This window comes from Pagrus pagrus (genome assembly GCF_965226575.1).
Source record: "Pagrus pagrus genome assembly, chromosome: 2".
Taxonomy (NCBI): Eukaryota; Metazoa; Chordata; class Actinopteri; order Spariformes; family Sparidae; genus Pagrus; species Pagrus pagrus.
Genome location: NC_140186.1, coordinates 14072280 through 14094857, shown reverse-complemented (window position 1 = coordinate 14094857; position 22578 = coordinate 14072280). Strand labels below are relative to the sequence as shown.

Below are 22578 nucleotides of genomic sequence, written 5' to 3'. Positions count from 1 at the left end.
AGTGTAATATCAATAATGCCATTTTCTTACAGGTTCTTCAGAAACAATGCAGTTCTTGTGTATTGCGGCTTTATTTTTGTCAGCAGTTGCTGCTCATGTGAGTATTATTTTTGATGATAAAAATTAAAAAACACAGGAGAAGTTTTTAGTTTTAAACTGGTCATTCATAATGTTTTTTGTTCTCATTGAATTACCTATTCCCACCTTTAGCGTGGTGACAAGGCCCCAGACGTTGGAGGGTCAGTCTTGTTTTCTGTTTAGAAATGTGCTTGTAGTCTAGATACATAGAAATTTGCTGTGATGTTTTGTTGATCAGTGGCTTCTATGTTTTGTTGGTTAGTAATGAAGACACCTTGACACCAGGATCTCTTGGTTGATTGCTGTATGTTTACCTTAGCTTACTTTACCTTTAAGCTGGCTGTCTAGCCTTTAAAAACAACAAATGTGTAAGTATCTTAAGCCTGTGATAACCACAGACCTTATTTGGGGCATTTAACCAAAGATCAATAATAAAAAAAAACAGATGCGATTGAAGAAGAGCTTTGTTGCCTATGCATATTGATCTTGGAGGCCATCACGTAGGATTTTAACTGATTTGGTGATATGTGTTAACAAACAAGATGTAAATTTGACCCGGTTACACTAAGCTATAGGCAAATCACGTTGTGGCTGCAAAATTCATTTCAGAAAGAAAACAATGGGCTATAGCAAAATTTCAACCTTCTTTAACATATTTATTATATAAAGAGGTTAACAAGACCCGCTGCGATACCGGTACCTAACCGTTTTTAGACAGTCATTTACTGTACTAAACATTTTATCTGTGCTTCACTCAGGTTCCTGGTGGCTCAACTGGACATCATGGGCCCAGCAAGCATTTTTGGAGACGTCATGGACCTTCAAGACCTTCAAGCGGTTCATTTGTAAGCTCACAATTAAATGCAGTGCCACTTTAGTTGTATTGAAATTTAAATGTTTAATTCTAAAAAGTGTAGAAAGTGTAAAGTCTGTTGCTTTTGAATTGTATTGTGAAGCACTATTTGATACCTACTTTCAAAAGGTGCTTAAAATTGTTACTGACTTAAACATCACAGACAAATTATGTATTATTGCAAAAATATAATATACCTCTCTCTTGTTTCAGGAGTGTTCCCCTGTTTTCAAGGTAGGCCCACCCATCTCTCTCCACTGTAAACCCAGGTTTAGTTTAAATTAAACTTTTGTTAAATGATAGTAAAAACTCTCCAGAGACCTTTCTTTTTCATAGTTTGAAGAAAAGATATATGATTGAAACTTGATATGTCTTTAATATAATATATATATTTAATATAAGGCATGTTATTATTTTATTTGTATTTGTTTTGTATAATAATATTAATGAAGACATTGCTAACCATGATAAAGGTTATTATTGAATTCAGTCTTGACCCAATCACATTTATACAATAATATGTCAAACAGAAAAGTATTAGTATTACTTGTGCTGAAATAGTAGCATAGTAATTGATTCTTCAAGAGACTTCAGTGGTTACTTACATCAAGACAGCTGTTTATTTAAAGCTTAGACTCCTGAAAAGAAACAATTTCTATGAACTAATGATTTTGAGTAAAGCCTAATTATGTGTCTAACTTTGTACAACTGAACCTGTTTAGTCCTCTTGTAAAAGCACGTCTGATTTCTAGTCAACTAAGTCAACTTATTCAGGATAAGAGTGTATGTGATATTAACAGTTAACATTTGGCAAAAACTCTTATTTTCTTTTAATTTGTCTTTTTTTTCAGGTTGACGACATGACTTTTCAGGTAAGATCACGAGTTAAAAAGAACTATTATGTACAATAAAGTGTATGTTTGAAGTAGCAGAACAGTAGTTTTGCTGATTATTACACATTTTTAAACAAACATGTTGCTTTCATCCACAGAATGTCTCTGGTGTTACCCTGAAGGAGGTAAGCAAGATGATTTAATTTCATTAAAAACCTTTTAACTTGATGTTGTAAATTACATCATCTTATTAAGTGTTATGATTCCACTGACCCTGTTTGACACTCTTGCAGGGGGAGAACAAATTTGTGATGCTGGAGGTAGGTGACTGAAGAATCAATTTAGAAATATCAAGTTTTATCACAGTTAAAGAATCAAAAGAAAGACATTAAAGATTACTTATAATATTAATGAATACTAATGGCAGACCATCTCTATCCACAGGCTGGTGAAAGAGGACATCGTCATCATCTTAAAAAAGTAACTTAACTCTTTGTAGTGATTATCACAGTAACACTGAACTACGTCTGATATTCACTATTTTACAGGGAGGAAAATCTGGCATGTTATTTGTTGTTTTTTCTACCTGGTTATATGGTTTACAGACAATTTTGATTGGTTGGACATTTTATTTTATTTTAAGACAACTGCCCTGTGATTTTGTTTCTCTTCATTTCAATTTCAGCAATATGTGAAGCTCAACTACACCGAACCGGTAATCTCCTCACCCACTACAGATTGAAGATGATGTCTGTGTTTACCTTGTTTCTCCTCAAGAATAACCCAAATTTCTCTTTTTCCATTTGAAGAACCAAGTCTCCGTTGAGTATGGGGTTGTGAAATTTGTGAGTACAGACAATTTGTCAGTATATATCAGTATATATCATGTATATGTCTGAATCCATTTCCCATATAATATTTGGCATTTAAATTTGAAATGTGTCACACAGGTTCCTGCTGCCATGCTTGGAGTCCCTCGTCGTGGGCCCAGCAAGCATTTTGGGAGACCTCAAGGAGCTTCAAGAGGCAAGTGGCAGCCCAAGAAGAGGAACTTTGTAAGCTCACATTGACACTTAAGCTTTATTTAAATAGAAGACAGGTGATAAACAAAATATGATGAATTTGACAATTGCTTTCTTCTTGTCTTAGGTGTTTTCCCCTGTTTTCAAGGTAGGTCCACTGTCATCTGTCTCTGTGATATTAACACTCTTTTAACAGTTGGCAAAAACTCTGATTTTCTTGCATTTGTGATATTTTTTCAGGTTAACAACATGACATTTCAGGTAAGATCATGAGTAGAAAAAATATATATCATATGCAATACCAGTACACTGTATGTATGACCTGACCGAGGAAGTGGCTTCACTGAATATTACAATTTTGTCAACCCATCATGTTGCTTTCAGCCACAGAACGGCACTGATGTAACCCTGAAGGAGGTAAACAATATCATTTATTCACTTCTATCAAGCAACTTTTAACTTCATTTTTTAATTACACCCTCGTATGTTGTGAGTCAAGTGACCTTCTGTGTGAAATCTTGCAGGGGGACAACGTATTTCTGATGCCAAAGGTAGGTGACTGAAGAGTCATTTTTCTTTTTCTTTTTTTTTTTATCATAGATGAAGACTTTTAAGACTAATGAATACTAATGACTGACAAAATTTGTCCATAGCTTGTTGGAAGAGGACCTCATCATCCCCAGATGGTATAAAAAGTCATTTAACTTTTAGTTGCACTTATTACAGTGTCACTCAGCTGGTTTGATTTTCGCTGTTGCTTTTTACACAGAGAGAATTGCGCGGGCGTCCAAAGAGTCGGGTATGTTGATGTTAATTTCTGTCAAATGTTTTTTTAAAAGACTTATTTTTTACTCAATCATATGGTTTGAAGATAATTATTCTGAGTTTGATCTTTGTTACTCTTCATCTCAATCTCAGCAATATGTGAAGCTCAACTACACCGCCACACAGCCGGTAATCTCCTCGCCTACTAAAGTATGAAGATGATGTCTGTGCTGACCGCTTGTCCTCCATAATAACCATGATTTCTCACTTTTTCAATTCAAGAACCAAGTCTCCATTGAGTATGGGCTTGTGAAATGTGTAAGTACAGTAAGCACATGGCACCATGTATATGTCTGAATCTATTTTCTATATAACATTTGTCACTAAGATGTGAAATTATTGCTTCCCATCACCAATCTCCTGCAGCCGTTCTTAAAGGCCCTTTCTGGTTGTGTGCAGTTATTTAATCACCAGTAAATCTTTCAGTCATATACCTTCTACTTCATGTTACATTGAAATGAGATAGTGTGTACATTTTTTTAGAATCAGCCTATTAATAGAAGTAATTTTTAGCACATTTACTGACATTTCTTTAACTTGAAATTGGGCTTGTGTGGTTAATTTGACCAACTTTCTTACCTTCAAGATGGACCCCGTTGAGCTCGTTGAAGAGGAAGACTATTCAGAAGATGATAACTGACAACTATAAAAGGTGAGGGTGGTAATGGCAATACTAACTGTGATTAATAACCCTGATGCTGCTGCTGACACATTTTCTTCCGTCACTATTTCCCTAGGAAGACACCAACATCTACAAGTTGGATGAGCAAACTTTAAAGAAGATTATGGCTTTCTTTCCTGTGGTTTATCCTGGGAAATGACTCATGTAATTCGGCATCTTCCTGTAAAAGCATAACTTCTGTGTACCACAATAAAATTCTTGAACAAATGAATTTGGCAAACATCTTTATTTGTCGCATTGTGAAAGTGTGGAGCAGATTCCTGAAATGAGCAAGACAGTTTCAATGTAATACAAAAATAATTGAGTCCAAATAAATTGCATTTAGAAGAATCACACAATCCAGCACATTTTGCAGAAGAATGAGCGACTGTGGCCAAATATAATGTAATTAATGTTTGCCTGATCACGTTGTTATTTCCCAGGTGAGGTCTAAGGCTCGAACAGGAAGGGGAAGTTAGCAGTACCCTAGAGAAAAGAAAGAAACAGTTGTTTAAAAAAATGTCAGTGACATGAAACTGAAACCAACATTTTGTGTTAGTCTGCATACACATGATTGTACGAAAGCTTTAATGGTTGAGCATCATTATATTAAATGATACCTCATCAATCCCTGGGCCGGATGCATCTCCACGAGGATCAGGAGGGATTGTAGTCGACTCTTTGTGTGTCCCCTGTGGCCACGTCTGATATAGAAAGTTATAGAAAGTTACAAAAACATAGAAATTCAACTTAACTGGTTCACACATGTCTCTTCCATTGGTATTCATAATATAGTACACAGAGTTGGATTGCACAGGATACAAGCAGGAATTTGTACAGGATTGTTGCACAGTCTAAATATTTTCTTATACATGTTATCCTTTATATGCACTTAGTCTACTCACTTTTTCTGTTTGCACCTTAGGCTGCGAAGCTTGCTAAAATGGGAAGATACGCAGGAAAATTACATCACAAAAGTAAAAAGTAAATACATAATAAGTGTTTTCCTCTTATTCATTCAAAACTTGCTTTTTTATTCATTTATTAGTTATGGGTTTTATTTATGTTTATCGTTATTTTGCTTTCCCTTTTGCTGCTGCAACAATGCAAATTTCTAATAAAAGATTATCTTATCTAAAAACATGCAGTATGTGCAAATAAACCACACCTATGACATGCATGTTAAATGCACCGTCTGCACAAAACTGACAAACAATAAATTAGACTTAATTAACAGCCTTACTGAACAATGAACCTTATAAGCTGTGACAGGTATCAGTTAGCAGTGCAGATACTTTACAATTACTTAACACTTATTTATTGATGAAATGACTGAGGTGACATGATTTCAGCAGTTCACAGCTAAAGCAGACAGACAGCTGTGGTTAATATGGGAGACTGTCGACATTGCATCACAGTCGCCGCACATGAATCAACAGCCGCAGCTGTGTTATTATAATTAAGTCTTTAGCCATTACAGTCTGCTGCTTCGGCTCTTAACCTTAGTTCAAAGAGGCAAAGGGAAGGTTATATGTACTGAACACTTATATGCCGACAAATCTTCATAAAAAATAAGAACAGAATCACAATTGTTGAGCAACACACAAAACGGCCCCTTCTTCTCTTTACTTCATGTCATCTTGCATGTCTCACCTGCAGAGGGAGCTGTGGTCTCTGCGTGGTTCTCTCCAGAGTTTGCTGGCCGTTGTTGGGCTGCAGCACCGCAGTGTTCCTCTGCTGAGGATACGCGTAAGGAGGCACAAAGTAATTGAAGCCCTGTGGATGATAGAATTCATTTAAATCTGCAGTGAGTGTCTCAATAAACCCATTGAGACTTGCCAACAGGTAAATATGTTTTACTTCATACCTGCTGTCTGGGGAACTGAGGATATCCATATGGGAACTGGAAATGTGGAAACATCTAAAAGACATTCACAAACAATCGTTTATTTCTCCACATGACCTATGGGAGAGCACTATCACTGTATCTCCATGCTGCTTTGTTGTACCTGAACAGGGTTTTGGGCCTGCTGAGGGGTATTAGGAGCATTGGGGTCCTGTGGAGGCCCGAACTGCTCTTGCTGGCCATTGGGGAAGATCATCGGCGTTAGCTGGTTGCCCTGGTTGGGGAATAACATCTGGGGCCCCTGGGGGCCAAAGGGACCGGCCATTTGAGGGTTCAAGTTCACCATCTGTGGAGTGAGCAGCACCTCAGGCTGCTGCTGCAGCACAAACTGGGGTAGTAGTGAAGACCCCTGGAGAAGAAGGGATTCGGTTCAGTTTGCATTTTCTTTTTTGTGCACATATTAGTCATGTTGATAAACGTCCAGTACCTGTGCTTGTCCAAGAGCTGCGAGAGTCAATGCATTCAGTCTTAGGATCTGAGCACACAAAACGGTTTGCATTAAATTTAGTAAGATTATTCCTGGAGTTTCACTTTACAACCACAAACATGAAAGTTTTAACAGCTATATTTACCTCGTTACTGTTGCTTGCAAGAATTCCAATCTGAACCTGTAAAACAAACATTAAAACATAAGACATCTTACTCGTCTCAGCCACTTAAAAAGATATGAGAATCATGTATTTTAGCGAACTTACTGGAAGAGCAAAGCTTGTCCTGAATAGACAGACCAACAGAAGGGCAGTCTGGAGCTTCATGATGTCCTACAGGCTGTAGAAATAAGCTCCATGAATTCATATACTTTCATCAAGCTTTGGAAAATACATTTTACCATTTCACTTCACTGAAACAATGAGCGTTAGAAAATGATTTTACCGTTTCTTTGCTTCTTGCTTTCACTGTCTGTGTGCCTCCTCACCTTGTCCAGGTCCCTTTTAAACCCTGTCCATGTGAGCTGTTGTAGTCCACTGCCAACCGATCCAGACAATGTGTGGTCAGTATGACAGACATTTCTCATGGCAACAGACTCAGACACTTACAACACAGAACAGCTAAGTATGTCATTAGGTGTAAGTCATGTCTCTAAACGCCGTGGCATGGTCTGCGTCAAGTCATTAACAAATCTCTAAAGAATATGAATTCAAAATATTTTGCGTTTAAGACGTTCATTATATGCCAGATTTTCGTTGACTGTTTTGCTTTTATGGATCAGAACCAAATGGCATTCAGTTTAGCAGGCCTGTGTATATATTTCACTCCTTATATCTCTACTTAAGCAAATTTTATGTGTGTATGTTAAAGTGCAGCGTTTCAGGGTGTAATTACAGATGTTAAGGCTGGCAGGATTTTTGTCTCTGTCATGAGAAAAAAAAAAGGAAAACAGGAGCTGAGAGCTTATAATCAGACATTTGTCACGACTTGTTTATCTTGCTCTGACTGATGTTGGCATCTAATTGGTCAATCATTGCGCTTCATTTTTTAATGAGTTAGGATTGATGCTGAGGGCAAAAAATGGAAAGATGTGTGTTTTTGTGAGTCTGTCTGGAGAAGCTGGACTGCAGTTTGTGCAAATGACAGCAGGCACTTTATTTTAAAATGGATTTTTTTCGGCAATCTGTTTTTGGATGCACCTATGCACTTTTGATGATTTTCTGTTTTATGTGCTCACTTGCCCTTGTTTTTAAACCTGAACTGTGACCAATAGACCTATTTCCCAGCAGATATTTTGAAACTGAAATTCATGCAGGCCTGCTATCAGTAAAACAGCCAATAAGGCAAGAAACTCTCTCTCTACTAGTAACTAGTCTCTCTATCTAGTATATATATATATATATATATATATATATATATATATATATATAGTTATATCTAGTATATATATAAAAAAGAAATGCAGTTACTCAAATACAGTGTTGTAAAAAGTACCCAAAAGTCATATTTAAGTAAAAGTAAAGATATCATGGTAAGATATGCCTTTGATAAAAGTTAATGTCACCTATATAATAATAATGATAATAATAATAATAATCTTCATGTATATAGCACGTTTTTTAAAAAGGTTACAAAGTGCTTGTTCAAATGAATAAAATTCTATACAGATAAGTTAAAAAGCAATTGAACCAACATAATGCAAAATACATGATTCATATAAATGGTACTTGAGCAAAAGTCTTAAAGTATCTGATATTAAATGTAGTGTATCAGTATCAAAAATAATTTTCGGGCATCAAATGTACTTACGTATCAAAAGTACAAGTAAAAGTAAATGGCTGATTAACGGATCCCAAATATAGCATTTTTAATGTTATCTATGTTTTTGTTTTGTTTTTTAATCTGATTTCCAATCAAATAAATACAACATCACATCTGCAAACTAGCTAAAATATTTAGACAAATGTAGTGAAGTAAAGGTACAATATGTGCTTAAAAATACCACTGTTGGAAACTACACAACACAATAATTATTATTAAATGTAAAGATTGAGACGGGTAGAGGCCAAAGCAACAGTTTGTTATACCTACTCTCTTTACAACAGGTACAACCCCGATTGCAAAAAACTGAGAAAATATGAATAACACAGAATGTGATCATTTGCTAATCCTCTTTGACATATACTTTAATTGAAAACAGTACAAAAACAATATATTTAACTATAACTATAACTTAATAGATTTTGTCAAATTTTGCTTATTCTGATTTTCTGCTAACAACTGGGAAAAAACACCTGTTTGGAATGATGCTTCCACTCTATTCAAGTGTCCCAGGAAGCCCCAGCGGTGTGACGGTTACTTACACCTGTCCTTTTCCTACTGTGACATGTCAAAATTTCTTTCCCAAAGAAAGATTTATATCTGACAGATCTTTCATGTCGCAACAACGCAGCCCACATCTGTCCTCAGCCTGCCTCATGAGATAGGAATTCACTTCAACTGCAGTGAGTGAGAGCCAGAAAAGCTCCTGTTGCTTTGGATACTTCAGCCCAGTAATCCAGCTAACTTCTTTTATTGTATCCTCTATATGAAAATGTGGTTTCATGTTGTTTTTTGTGATGTGTGTTTGTATACACATTATCCTTTAGATGGCAGCAGAGGTCCACCATAAATCACGAAGATGTTTACATTCAGTACATTGATGTAAAGTCAGAGAGTTTCCACAAAAAATGTTAATCTTAATATCTTTTTATTGGACAATTAACACACAATACAATCAAAAGTTTTCTACTTAGATTTATTCTAAAGTGAGTTTCAAAATTATACAAAACACACAAAGCTTCCTTGATCATCAAGTTTCATTATCACTGATAATTCTTCCATATTTGCTTCAATGCTGTTTGTAACAGTGCCATCTTAATTGGCTGCCTGACGACCTCCTTTGTCACAGGGAGTTGGTGTCATTACTTCAGTCGGAGCTGGGATCTGAGGGAATTAAGTGGGAACAGCAAGTGAATAAATAAGACCTCACACACTCATATCAGACAGCGTTGATGTTGTTAGCAATCCTATTACCTGAGTATCCACAGGGGTCTTCAAGGTGTCGCCCTGATTCACAGTTTGACGCTGCCGAGTCAAAGAACAACAGTTATTCTGTCATCAGTATTCACAGACAATCGATGTAAATTACGGTTTACTTACCCTGAATCTTCTCAGTGGATCAGGCTGAACAGGAGGCTGCTGTTGGACGATGCCACCTGGGACTCCCTAAACAAAGACAGCAAGGTTTAGTGATTCATGATTTGTTTCTACAAATCATCATGTAGCCTGCAATAAAAGTTTGTTGTAGGCTGATAATCTGCGATGAAGGTGAGAGATTACCATGAGAGGCTGCTGAGGAGGATTCACTGGAGCCATTTGAGGGAGTCCCATGAAGGGAATCTACCAATGAACAAGCGAGACAGACATCAGTGTTGTGTGGCAGTTTGAAGCCTGAAACAATATCTTGCGAGTTTTGAAGTTCAACACTCACCCCATTCACTGCAGGGACAGCGTACACATTGGGAACAGGGGCCGGTACAGCGAAAGCAGGAAATCTGGGAACAAACTTTGAGAGGGAGAGGGAGGGTGTAAATGTGACTGTTCACATCAGGGTTATTGTAGTTTAGTATTAGGCCTACTGTGAGATTGTTTATATGAAAGATCTGATCAGATATTTTGTATCTGATTGATTTATTTTGTATTTTATATTGTTTTGTAATGCAGAGTTATCACAGTTTTGTATTTTTCATTGCTTTTTATTTTGTCTTTAATCCAACAGTGTTTTGTTTTCAATTGAGTTTAGTTTCAAGAGTGGGTTTAGTCTTTTGAGTTTAGTTTTTATTATGTAAACTGGCAAAACACTTTTTTCAAGTTTTTTGCCTTAGCTTATCATTATCAAGCAAATGTTCATTGCATAATGTAATGGCTATAAAACAATGACACCATCTGCATTTAAATAAGTGCCCTATAAACCTTGATTTCATGATGCAGTATTGTTTTTCACCAGGTTCGAAAATCAGTCAGGCAACCTGTCACCATTTCTAGCAGCATAATAAACTAAATAAATGATTAAACTCATGTTTAGTTTTTATTAATTCCAGTATTTGTTTTATTTTGTTGTTTCAGTTAGTTTTCATTTTTGCTAAAGTCTAGTTTTTTATTTGTATTTTAGTTTCTAAAATGTGTTTTACACCCTTTTTAATTTAAGTTAGCTGTAATTACTTTGGTGTAATTATTATTATCTGTCTTAACAGCAATCAAGCTGAAAGTATTTTCTATCTGCTAATAATGAAGATTTCAGGGACCGACAGCAGGAGAGCACCATCTTGTGGTGTGAATTAGCACTCAAAGAAAACAAGCAATCTTTACCAAAGTAATGTAAAGCACATACTGTACTTCTGTGAATTACTAGTTCTCTTTTCTGTCACAATGTCAATGTCAATGTGTTGTTATTTCTGGTTTCACACCCAGTTTTAATGTTGGTTTACACTTATAACCTATGATTAATGCAGAGCTGTATGAAAAGACACTTCATTAGTTTGAAACACAGTGTTGAGATCTACAATGTATTTTTTTCCAGTTAGATTAAGGCAATCAAAATGACAACCTGATACTGACCTGAGCATACTGCGGCTGCCCAAAGATACCTGCCCCGCCACCAGCTACCATGGGTGGGTTCAGGCCTCCAGCCATCATCCCAGGGATTACAGCGTTTGGCAGTCCTCTGTTCATACCTGCCAATCCTCCATTCATACCTGCCAATCCCCCGTTTAAACCAACCAATCCTCCGTTCATACCAGCCAATCCTGCCATCGGTGCTCCGTTACCTCCTAACAGTCCTGCAGCCGCCAACAACCTCAGTGTCTGTGTGATAGGGGAGAAAGAGCATTTGTTATAAACCATGATTTAGTTCAAATTGGTGCACTAATAATACATAAATGGTTCTTACCTTGCCTCCCGCATTGACCTGCAATAAGCAAAGACAGCAGAAGTTACATGGTTTATATGTAAGATACAGTAGATAGATAGATAGATAGATAGATAGATAGATAGATAGATAGATAGATAGATAGACTGTACTCACATAGCAGACAGTTGTAACAATTGTTGTGAGGAGGAGAAGTTTCATTTTGCAGCCTGGAATCTGAAAAACACTGGAATTTATGCATCAAACTCATAAAATCAGACTGCTTTTGGCAAAAAATGCCAAAATATGACATAATATATTGATATTTATCAATCATTGCATAGAAAATATCAATTGTGCAATACATACCTGATATTTTCTGTTCTTCTCTCAAATATGTGCCAAGGTGGACTCTACTGTAGTTGCTCTCTGAATTTAGAGCACCTTTTATCAGTCCCACAGATTATTATGAGCCAATTAGAGAGAAGAACACCGGTCTGTTCATATACTATATTTGTCACCCAGGTGTCATGCTCCCGCCTGATGTGACATCTTCTTTTTTTCTTCTGTTTTTCTAAGATTTTAAGAAATGTAGAACGGTGAGTTGCTTATTTTCAAAGACTTGTGACCCCGTTCAACCTTCTGACATTGTTCCTGATAAAGCCGAGCGACCGCAAACAATAACAGAGTGATTCAGTCTCTTGGGGAGGGTTTGCGGAGGCTTCTGGAAGCTACTGACTCAAAACCAGCGTGTGAAACATCGGAGTGTTGCGGGTTATGGTCACAGGGGGAAAACAAGTGACATCAGCATCGAGCACTTTGATGGAGAAATCATGAAAAACATGTATGCAGCTTCAGCTTAATTAAACATTTACAGAGGAGGCAGTCCAGTGTGCATAAGAAGATGGTTGTTACTTCAGAAAAACAGCTAAGTGAGAATGACAGCTTCTGATTTGTTTGTGTCTGTGTTTTCTGCTTCTATATTATCATACAAAGTTAAAATACTCGCCTCAGGCATGTCTGGAGGCCTTACTGTAATTTGCGATGAGTCTATATTTGTCTCAAGCTGATTTTTACTCAAACCAGCCCTTAAATAACCACTCACGAACAACTCATGACTATCAAAATGTCTTTTAATTAGTAAAACCTCTGATATTACAAGTAAACAGGAACAGATATTTGTCTGTCATGTTTCATCAGCATATTTTCTCAAGATGTTTAAAGCGATTACATTCATTCCCAGTGTGGCTGGCTGGGTATGCTGTCACACATGCTGTCTGTTTTTTTGGCTGCTGACTGAGCAGCCCACAGACAACCAGGTAAACACCCTCTGTGGAAGTCTGGTCTGGAGCTTTGTACTAATTACACACTGTCATGCAGCTCAAATTAGGTAACATTTTCTTCCTGTTTGCAGTTTAATGTTGTGGCAAATGGTATTTCCCAATTTACTTATGTCAATGTGTTTTTGTTTGTGTGATTCATGAATTTATAGAGATTGACCTTTTTTTACAGGCTTTATAAACAAGAATCTGTTACTCCAGGAACTAGGCCTTGATATGAGTAATGTATGAGGGATGTTTTTCATATTTAGAGAACCAAACCACTATGTTGTAAGTAGTTGCAAGCAGTGTACTGTAAATAGATATTTGTGCATATTTGTAACATTCTCTTACACAAAAATAAAACCTGTCAGAGGAGCCACACCCATGACCCTAGCTGATGTTTTTGAGAGACATATTTTGGGCTCCAGATGTCAAATCAGACATGTTTTATATTGTTTTGTTGGAACAAAGAGTCAGCAAAGATTCAACATTTGACTTCAATCATTTATTGGTTATTAGATATGATAACAGTGATTAATAAAGGTAACATTTGAGCTTTAACAGCTAATAATGAGACATTTATCATGATATCTGCGATGTCGTCTCATTCTGCTTGCTTCTCCTCCGGCTCCATCCCAGAGCACTCTTCCTCCTCTTCAGCTGCCATCACCTTCATCACCGGAGCCTGTGTCCTCCTGAGGCGAGCTGCCACCGAACGTTGAAACCTCAATCTGCCGGCTACCTGCCCACCAGTAGCAGCAATGCCCGCCTGTTGCGGGTTGCTCAGCCCGGCCAGCGGGATCAGATGCACTTGGCCGGGAGTCAACAGGCCGCCCTGTGCCACACTCTGTGGCAGCACAGCAAACAGTGAGGCACCCTGTGCCCCGCCTGTCTGCCCAACAAGAAATGCCCCAGGTTGTTGGAGAGCTCCGATGGGAATCAGCTGCTGCAGGGGACGCTGACCTACTTGGTTTCCGACTGGCTGGAGAAAAAACGAGCCACCAAGTTGGACTAAACGTACCACAAGAGGTTCACCGTTTAGTGGGAGCCCATTTTGAACCCCAGCATTGGCATTGTTGCCAGCTGCTCCTCCATTATCATTCACTCCCCCATTGGCGAGTGCTTCAGCACTCCCTGAAGACACACCACCCTCCACCACAACAGCCAAAATCTGAAAGATAACCCACAGTGTGCAGAACATGTTTGATCTCAGCCACAGCAGACAGACGACAGGTGAAGGGCTGCGTCTTTGCTGCGCTTATATAGAGAGCGTCAATGATCACCAAGAAAGGTCCAATCAGAGTCGAGCACTTTCTCTCAAAACAACGAGTCACTGTAATCATCATGACCGTGCGAAGTGCAGGCTATTTTTTGCTTTGTTACCTTACAGAGGGCCATTATTCAGGATTATGTGGCAAACCAGGTGGGAGTGACTTGCATTCTCACAGCCATTGTTGCAGAGGTCATACTTTCATGTCACGGTGGCACCAGGAAACTTGACCAACGGATCAAACATGATATTAGAGCATGAACTGATGTCTCCCAGAGCCTTTTTGGGGTCGACTGGGATCCACCAATATGATGCAATAACTTTATTTCAGTACTGTGAAGAATCAAAAGTCAGCTTTAACAACAGGGTGCAGTGAAATATTCTCTGTCATGATATTGTGAAGTCCATAAAGCTTTAATGAAACATAGGAGGCAAAGACAAACATTTACAGCATTTTCTACTAAGATAAGAAACACAGGTATTGTTTTACATGTCCTACAAAAACACAAGCGTGTGAAATTATCTACTTAGCCTTGATTTAAAGAGTAATTCTGCCCTAAATCACTCTAACATACAAACCACAGTTCTATATACAACACCTTTTCTACCAATGAGCTGATGTAAACTTTCCCCCGGTTTGGAATGCATTAGAAAACAGTTTCTGGATAAAACCAGCTAAAAAATAACTCCTTCTTATACTCTAATAAAATTACTCTAACAGTTTAGTCTAAATAACAGAGCAAAGATCCAAATGTCTGAGCTTAGCCCGACACAAAACAACAGCATCGACCGCCTACACTTGCCCTCTACAGCAGGAGGTAAAGTGGGTTTCTGTACGTGTCAGAGTTCTTTATATTACAGAGGTTCATGGAGGCTTCCTGCTTCAACAAGCTCGTGTAGGAGAAGAGGAACAAAATGAAGCTCAGAATAACTGGTTGACATCCATATCCTCTGTGGAGAAAATAAATAGCAAGGATTGATATGATGAAAATGAATAAAATGACAAACAGTATAATTACAGGACTACAGCCAGAACATTGTTGTGAAGAATGAAGTTTATAATAATGACACATGAAAATGAAACTTGTGGCTGAATAGTTAACTAACTTCTTTCGAAAAATCATCAAATTCATCTGAGATATTTAACAGTCAGCGATCTGAAACCAAGCTCCACCATTATACTGAACGTGTTTATTAAAGCATTATTCACATGGGGATGATAACAAAGTTAAGGCGTAAATGTTAAAGCCATCATCAATGCTGAGAGAAGTGTTTGAGGTACAGTGAGAGTGTGTTAGTGAGAAGTTGTTGCTCTTACCATTCTTGATACCAAAACAGGAAGTCCACTCTTTGAAGGACACCTGCTTGTCCTTGTCAGCGTCACACTCTTGGAAGAAGCGAGAGGTGCAGTGCTCCATCGGGACCAGAGGCACTCGAAGTGGAGCGAGCTCTGAGTGGGACAAGAATCTGCAAAGGATGGATGAACATCAAATTTCTATAACTGTGCATGTTTGCTTATGATTTGACTCATGACCGGGTTTTAAAATATACGCTGTGAGAACTGGTTGGGGTTTGATTTGATTTTAGCCGATCCTTTCGTCAAACACCAGCATGACACAGGTTCATCCAGGATCAGAACTTTATATTATATCATATCAAAAAAGTACCTTCTCTGTGCAGAATATCATTCCATTTAATTGTTCACTTAAGTTGTTAGTATATAATACTCTTTAATGTAATATATCCAGCCATTTTAAATGCAGATTGGTCACCCTTTTCTGTTTATGCTGGTTTATAATGTAAATAGGAGAAATAAAAGGATGCCGGGGTTATCTATGAAAAGGCTACTGACTCAGCAAATCATAAATATTTCCGTTACACTTTATCTGTTATAATTTTGAGGCAAAAGTGAAATACATACAAAATGAACACCATATGCAAAAATACTGGCTATCTGTGACTTCAGTGTATGTAGCGTAGTATTGGCTTCCAAACCCATACTGGTAAACACCTACAGAAAGTACTCTATGAGCATTTTTCAATGTAATCTAAAGGTTGAGCAAAATGTAAGTTTACTATAAGCACAGAGATGTAAAATGTACCTGTCAGAGGGGTGTTGGTCCAGTTGAGCAAACTGCCAGTGCACTGGGTAGATGTACATGTTGTAGTTCTTCTCAAAGTCCTGTGCAAGCAGCTCAACAGAGTGATCACCAGCATGAAGACGCCTCTCACTCTCAAAGATTTTCTTCACCTGCAGAAAACAGAACACCACACTTTGATTTAAAACATACATTTTAATATAATTTGTTCTTTTCCCAAAGATACTATGCATCTTTCTTGGCAGACTCACTCGTTGACCAACTGAACGGATACAAATAACACAACAAATTGCAGAGATATAATATTGCTTTAAAGGTGCCCTGTGAGGTTTTCTTGTTAACAAATGAAGTTACTGAAGTTATGCACTGTCTATCATCGAGACATGACAAAGTTGTTGAATTAATTTGCCTCCTATATTTACATCCATGTTTGCCAGCTGGAAGTTTTGCTGCATTTTTTGCCTATTGTTACCATAATATTCACATTACCGCAGCCGATTACGTAAAAACAGGCAGGAATGCGTCTTGAATCAACCACATGTTCATGCCTGTGCACAAAGCAAACACAATTGGGGTTTGATGGTATTGCTTTGTAGCGCTACTATTGGTCAAAAACTCCACAGGGTACCTTTAACTTGTGGAAAATACACTGGGGTTTTTTTTTTATGAAGATTACAATATTTTTGCAGGAAGCCTGAAAATCACAGTTTTATCAATACATTGTCAGCACATCTTACTCTAAAACGCTGTTTAGGGGTGAGGAAGCCAGGAGACATGGAGTCATGTTCGTAGAGCTGCAGCAGCACATTTTTCAGCCAGTCCCTCATTCGTAGAGGGAACTGGACCAGCTCGGTGTCCACACATGCAGGTATCACTGAGAGAGAAACAGAGAGAAAGATCAGTGCCAAACAAATATTTCCTGAACCATATGTCAACTAAAATGTTGGTTTTAATGTATGTATTCACGTTTGCATGGCCCGGTGTAGTCCAGATGAAGTCTGTGTCCTCTCTTTGTGCCCTCCAGGTTGCATTTAGTAGCAAAGAGTTCACATGATGTATCATATGTTTTGTTGTCTGTCCCACAAACCTACAAAACAACAAAAGCATTAATGCAACAATCAAATGCAAGCAGTTGTTAAAAACTAGATCACCCGTACTTACATGATCAAACTCATTCACACTGGGAGGACATTCTGACGGCGTTTGACACACACAGGCTGGCTTATTGTCTGAACCAAGTTTGCACGTCTTTCCACGTTTGCAGGGAAAGTTATCACATGGATCTGCGAGAAAAGACAAGCACTGTGATGACCTTTGACTCATACTTAAAACCAGTAATCAAGAATCATTTTCGCGAGTAGTTTGGTTTTATTTTATAGTGTGATAACTGGAAACCAGTGAGCTCTAACCACGACACAACACTCCCTACATTCCTCCAGCATTTGAGTTTGCACAGTGATTAAATTCAACTTGATCTCTATTATTCACTCCTTAAGCCTGCAGAGCTGTGTTTTGGTAGTGACTGTGAAGCAGAGTGACACTATTCATGCGGAAGTTTCAGCAAAATGAGCCAGTCAGCAGATTCCCCTGTGAGGCTGTTGGCATAGTGCTTTAGACAGTATGTTGACTAACCAGCAGGGGCTTCTGGGCGATGTGCGCCTCCACCAAGAGAGGACCTGGAACTGGGGTAGAGATCCACTGTGGCTCTGATCTGCACTGGGTTCATTCCGACTAAAGGACCCTGGAAATGTACACAGGAAGCATGAAAAGGCAATTACTTAAGATATGGGGAACATAGTTAGAGCATCACAGCTGAAGCGCGTCACATTTCCTCTAAAAAACCTGCAATAACAGATGTTTGGCCACTGGGGAGCAGCAGAAAGTTTCATTAAGACTGACATATAACCTTTATTTGGAAAGGCTAACTTGTTACTAACTGTTGCCTATTTACCTGACTGTCCTCACCAGTTAATGACCGTATAGGCCATCTGTGCTAGTGGCTTATTACGACTCATATATACATTTATGACTAAGGTGGTGGCCATAGTAATTACGAAGGGAGCAGATTTCTTTGGGTTTGAACAAACACTAGTAATTGTAGTGCCTAAACCTAACCAAACTGCAACCATTTCACAACATTAACCAGGTGGCGACTAAGTCATGTAGGGTATGTGGATTTGGGAATGGTCATACATATTTTGGTAAACTTTGGAAATCAACCTATTCAGTCGTTGAGGTATTACAATCTATAGCTGTTTATCCACCCGACAGAAGCAACATTGGGGTCGTGTCCTCTCCTTTTAGCTCTGTTTTTGGTCTACACCAACTACACCGAGCTTTCTGGCTCTGTAGCTACTGAATGCCCCACTATGTTCACCATTAAGATGATAACTTGGTCCATCTGCGTTGGAGTTAACCAAAACATTAAAGTTCTGGGCCGTAAAAACCACCACCTAAAATACACGTAATCTATTGTACATTTAAAAATATTGATTATAGGTGCTTTGAAAAGAGTAAATGGACAGATTACCCATTTTCCTGCCCTTCTCCTCTTTGCCTTGTGGACTGTATTGTCAATGCTGCTGCCCTCAGACTCAGTAGGCTCCTGCTGGTTCTGTTCCCGTCCAGATGGGGTGGTTTCCTCACTCTGTGGAGAGTGCTTCCTTGCCCTCTGGTTCTTCTTTTGCTTCCTTGTCTTTCCCTTGGTGTGACTTCCGCTGTCGTTCTTACTCTTCTCTTCCTCCTTTCCGGCCCCCCTGGACCCTGATTCAAGCTCTGTACCACCAGTTGGTTCTTGCGGTTCATCATTTGCCTCGGGTTCTTCCTTATCAACACTCATCTCTTTAGACTTGGCCTCTGAATCTTTGTCCTTGTCCTGATCAGACACTTCGTCACTGTCCATTGCTTGAGTGTTTTGTACATCTTGGTCATAGTAATCTGCAATGGTTGGAAGCTCTTTCTCACTGGTTTCCTTCTCTTTAACATCTGGTTTTAAAAGAGGCTGGGAGTCTGCAGCAGTGTGGGGGTGTTTTTTAGCGGATACAATCTTCAGAGGTTGTAGGATGCCACTATCAGCTGCATAGTCGAGATCAACAGGGATCTCTGAGTCTGTGCTACCATCTGTTTCCTCCAGCAGTGGCCCCTGCTCCTCTCTCTCTGCTATTTTCTCAACAGATTTTTCCTCCTTTCCCTCGAGTGGCGTCTGTTCCACCACCACCTCTTCTTTCTCCAGCATTTCAGCATCTTCAGCACTCTCCTCCTTTACCTCTTCTTCCTCATTTGTCACCTCTATTTCTGGTTTGTCATCCAGCTTCTTCTCTTCCACCTCAGCCTCCTCATCCTCAGTGATCTCACCGGACTCCATCTTGCCTTTCTTCATCTCCGCTTCTTCTTCTTCCTCCATCGCTCTTTCCTCTGCTTCCTGCTCTTCTTCTGCTTCTTTCTTCAGGAGGTCCACCAGTTCCTCTTCACTCAGCAGGACTGCGGTGCTCTTGTCACCCTTTTCGGTCACCTCAAATTCTCCCTCTTCCTTGTTAGCGTTAGCATTGCCTTCGGAGCTCAGTTCCTCATCTTCCTGCTCGTGGCTGATGGCCTCAAATGGCACTAAAGTGGGTAAGATCTGTGGCTTGTTGTTCTCCTCTGTGATGATGTCCTTGTTCAGAAGAAAAGAAGAATCTTCATTTTACAACATTAAAATTACTTTACTTTTCAAATACATTTGAAAGAGTCCTGTAGTACCTTTTCTTTGGCTGTATGTGGAGTCTTACGCAATCCATGATGTTTTCCATGAGGTTTACTTTTTACCTAAACATAATGGGGATACTTAATAATGTACATCATTTCAGTTAATGCCAAAACTGCAGTAAACACATTTCACATCACATCTTTTGTTTGGAAGTTCTCTCATGGTTTAGTTCAGTGTCAATTAAGAGGAATATAAACATCTTTGCTACTCACAGACATGGCAAATGTTGCTGCCAGTAAGCACAGGAATACTAAGCAGGCCCTCATACCTGAAACGTTGAAATGAATAAAGCAAAATTTAATTACATGTGCTAATTTGCATGAAAATTGATTTCACAGAAAGGACTGAACAAACCTCAAAAACACTCAACGCATTATAATCTGACTTCTAACTGGTCACAACAGAGACGTGAACTTGGCACACATTTCAAAGTCAAAACAGATGAGAGCATCTGTGCTGCCAACACTTTCATGACAGGCAGAGCGGCGGGATTGGCCTCCACTGTTGTCAAGGTTACAGGCCTCTGAGATGCGCCTCTCTCTCAAAAGTCACATTCAGAGCTAAAGTAAACATCAGAAGCTACCAGACTGGAAAAAAGTTGACTAAGTCCACAAACTTGTCTCTCGGGACGGAAACAAAACAGACACTACTGAGCCTGTCCAGTGGAACAATAGCTCACTGGTTCAGACCAGTAAACCCCAGATAGGTGCAGACTGGGGGGGGGGAATGTGCATGAAAGTTCATCAAAGGCAATTAATCAGACGTTTTTATTTGATTGTTACAATACGGAGAATAAATTAAACATTCTAACTTCATATAATCCTTTAATTTAATACCTGTGTAACAATATAGTCAAAAATGTAGCTTTCGAAACAAACTATTTAATCTCTTTGAGGATGTTTCATATAAAGTATAAAGTACATGCTGTTATATAAATGATGCATAGCTGTCAATAAGCATCACTTGAATGTGCCTATATCATTTACAGTGTACAACTTAGTAGAGACAGAAAAGTATTTATATTCACTATCACGCTCTATGTATAAAAATAATTAAGTCATCAACATTAGCATGGGGCATCTTGGCAAAGTTTTGGCTATATATCACAAAAGAGGCTGCAGTATAACCGAGCCAACTGTCCACACAACAAGTTCAAGTGTTAACTAATTAGAAAGCAAGATGTCACACACATTTCTGTTTGATCAATAACAAATTACCCTTCAAAACAATAAAAAGGTCACAGTAATTAGGATTTTACCTGAGGCTGGCGGTTGCAAGAGAAATGAGAATCCCGCACAAACACCAGTATGTGCCTGTGTTGAACCTGTGAAGATGTCCTTTTGTATTCCCGACAGCGCTCACACCGTCCACACAAACACACACACACAGACAGTTTTTTCTGGGTCTCTGGTGCCAATGCTTTTCTAACTTTGGGAGGGTCTCTGTGGGCTGCAGAGTGTGGTGAGAATTATTGTTTTTCCCTGTTGAGACGTGAACGAATAAAAGGTGGATCAACAAAAGGTTGTATTATTCAATTGAATGATAAAACAGAATAACAGAGTCAATTTATTTTGGCTGAGAGGGCAGAGTGAACTTGGTGAGTCTCACACAGACGTACAGATAGATAAAACATAGAAAAGGGAGAGCTAGGAAGGACAATTAGATGGCATTGAGCACAATCATAGCACCTGCTTTGAGCTGATAAGTTTCATGAGAAACTGTCGCCCCACACAGCAAAGCAAGTTTCTTTCGCACAAATGAAATGTACCAAGGACACCAGTTTACTTCAGGTTAGATGAAAACTTACACAAGTACAAATAATAATAATAGTAATAATAAATTACTGAACCTCATGGGTGCTCTGCCTCAGAAAATTGCTATATCTAAAAGCAAACAGCAAATAATCCACTTGTGATTCTATTCATACTGATTTTATAACATTTATCCTGACAACACATTTAAGCACATTACTGAGAATAACCATATAATAGATCCATAGTATCTTCACACATATATGATATTGGACTGGAAGTAGTAGGCTATGAGTAATGGAAACTAAAAGGCAATTAAGGTTGCTTTATTGCTGTTTAGCTATACTTCTCAGTACTGTCTGTAATCCAGGTCCAGGTCCCATGTTGGATTTATTTTTTGTTGTTTGCCTTTTCTTTATTTTCAGGAATATGTGAACAGGTATATTATGTGTAGGTTGTTGGTAAAGGTTAAAACCGAACCTCTGTGTGATACTTGTCACATGAAACATGGCTTTAAGAAGAGAAATAATGTATACATTTGGCCACTAGATGTCTCTCTGTCCCAAGTCTTAAAGCAACTAATACAACGTGTTGTATGTGTTAATATTTTGTTGTGATGAGTCATACAGTACCAAAGCCAGGAAGATACAGTATGTTTGACATCATTGTAAATATTTATCAGCAGCTGCTTGTAAGACATCATCAAACTTATCCACTGATCATGTCAGCAGGAAGAGTTGTATCACATATTAGTTCAATCATATGTACATTTTAGTGTAAATTTACATTTATTCCTTACAGCTCTGTTGGGCAAACTCTATCCGCTGATTAAGATT

At 38.5% G+C, this 22578-nt stretch overlaps 3 protein-coding genes and 2 long non-coding RNA genes across 5 annotated transcripts; 2 read left to right on the top strand and 3 right to left on the bottom strand.

Moving 5' to 3' along the window:
• Positions 1 to 46: 46 nt before the first annotated feature.
• Positions 47 to 1167, top strand: LOC311252009. The gene is made up of 3 exons (XR_014621479.1): positions 47 to 97; positions 837 to 923; positions 1145 to 1167. It is a non-coding gene; the product is annotated as an uncharacterized lncRNA (long non-coding RNA).
• Positions 1168 to 1915: 748 nt separating this feature from the next.
• On the top strand, positions 1916 to 4466 carry LOC311265051 (uncharacterized protein). Its single transcript, XM_084366363.1, has 16 exons — positions 1916 to 1949; positions 2058 to 2084; positions 2209 to 2244; positions 2450 to 2479; positions 2574 to 2609; positions 2715 to 2819; positions 2914 to 2934; positions 3027 to 3047; positions 3171 to 3203; positions 3311 to 3337; positions 3440 to 3472; positions 3556 to 3585; positions 3705 to 3740; positions 3834 to 3869; positions 4198 to 4263; positions 4349 to 4466. The coding sequence occupies exons 2-15, from the start codon at positions 2076 to 2078 to the stop codon at positions 4249 to 4251; spliced, it is 507 nt and encodes a 168-aa protein (XP_084222489.1). The 5' UTR covers positions 1916 to 1949; positions 2058 to 2075; the 3' UTR covers positions 4252 to 4263; positions 4349 to 4466.
• Positions 4467 to 9379: 4913 nt separating this feature from the next.
• On the bottom strand, positions 9380 to 11341 carry scpp9 (secretory calcium-binding phosphoprotein 9; the record flags this gene model as incomplete). Its single annotated transcript, XM_084381114.1, has 6 exons — positions 9380 to 9592; positions 9683 to 9733; positions 9809 to 9874; positions 9989 to 10048; positions 10140 to 10214; positions 11267 to 11341. The coding sequence occupies 6 exons, from the start codon at positions 11339 to 11341 to the stop codon at positions 9524 to 9526; spliced, it is 396 nt and encodes a 131-aa protein (XP_084237240.1). The 3' UTR covers positions 9380 to 9523.
• A 19-nt stretch (positions 11342 to 11360) lies between these two features.
• Positions 11361 to 11796, bottom strand: LOC311270392. Its single transcript, XR_014624255.1, has 3 exons — positions 11733 to 11796; positions 11598 to 11615; positions 11361 to 11512 (listed from the first exon to the last, which is right to left on the bottom strand). It is a non-coding gene; the product is annotated as an uncharacterized lncRNA (long non-coding RNA).
• A 2744-nt stretch (positions 11797 to 14540) lies between these two features.
• On the bottom strand, positions 14541 to 21395 carry sparcl1 (SPARC-like 1). The gene is made up of 11 exons (XM_084372874.1): positions 21250 to 21395; positions 20204 to 20259; positions 19985 to 20050; positions 18777 to 19898; positions 17879 to 17987; positions 17408 to 17529; positions 17213 to 17333; positions 16984 to 17120; positions 16250 to 16398; positions 15466 to 15614; positions 14541 to 15098 (listed from the first exon to the last, which is right to left on the bottom strand). The coding sequence occupies exons 2-11, from the start codon at positions 20255 to 20257 to the stop codon at positions 15070 to 15072; spliced, it is 2058 nt and encodes a 685-aa protein (XP_084229000.1). The 5' UTR covers positions 20258 to 20259; positions 21250 to 21395; the 3' UTR covers positions 14541 to 15069.
• Between the last annotated feature and the right edge of the window lie 1183 nt (positions 21396 to 22578).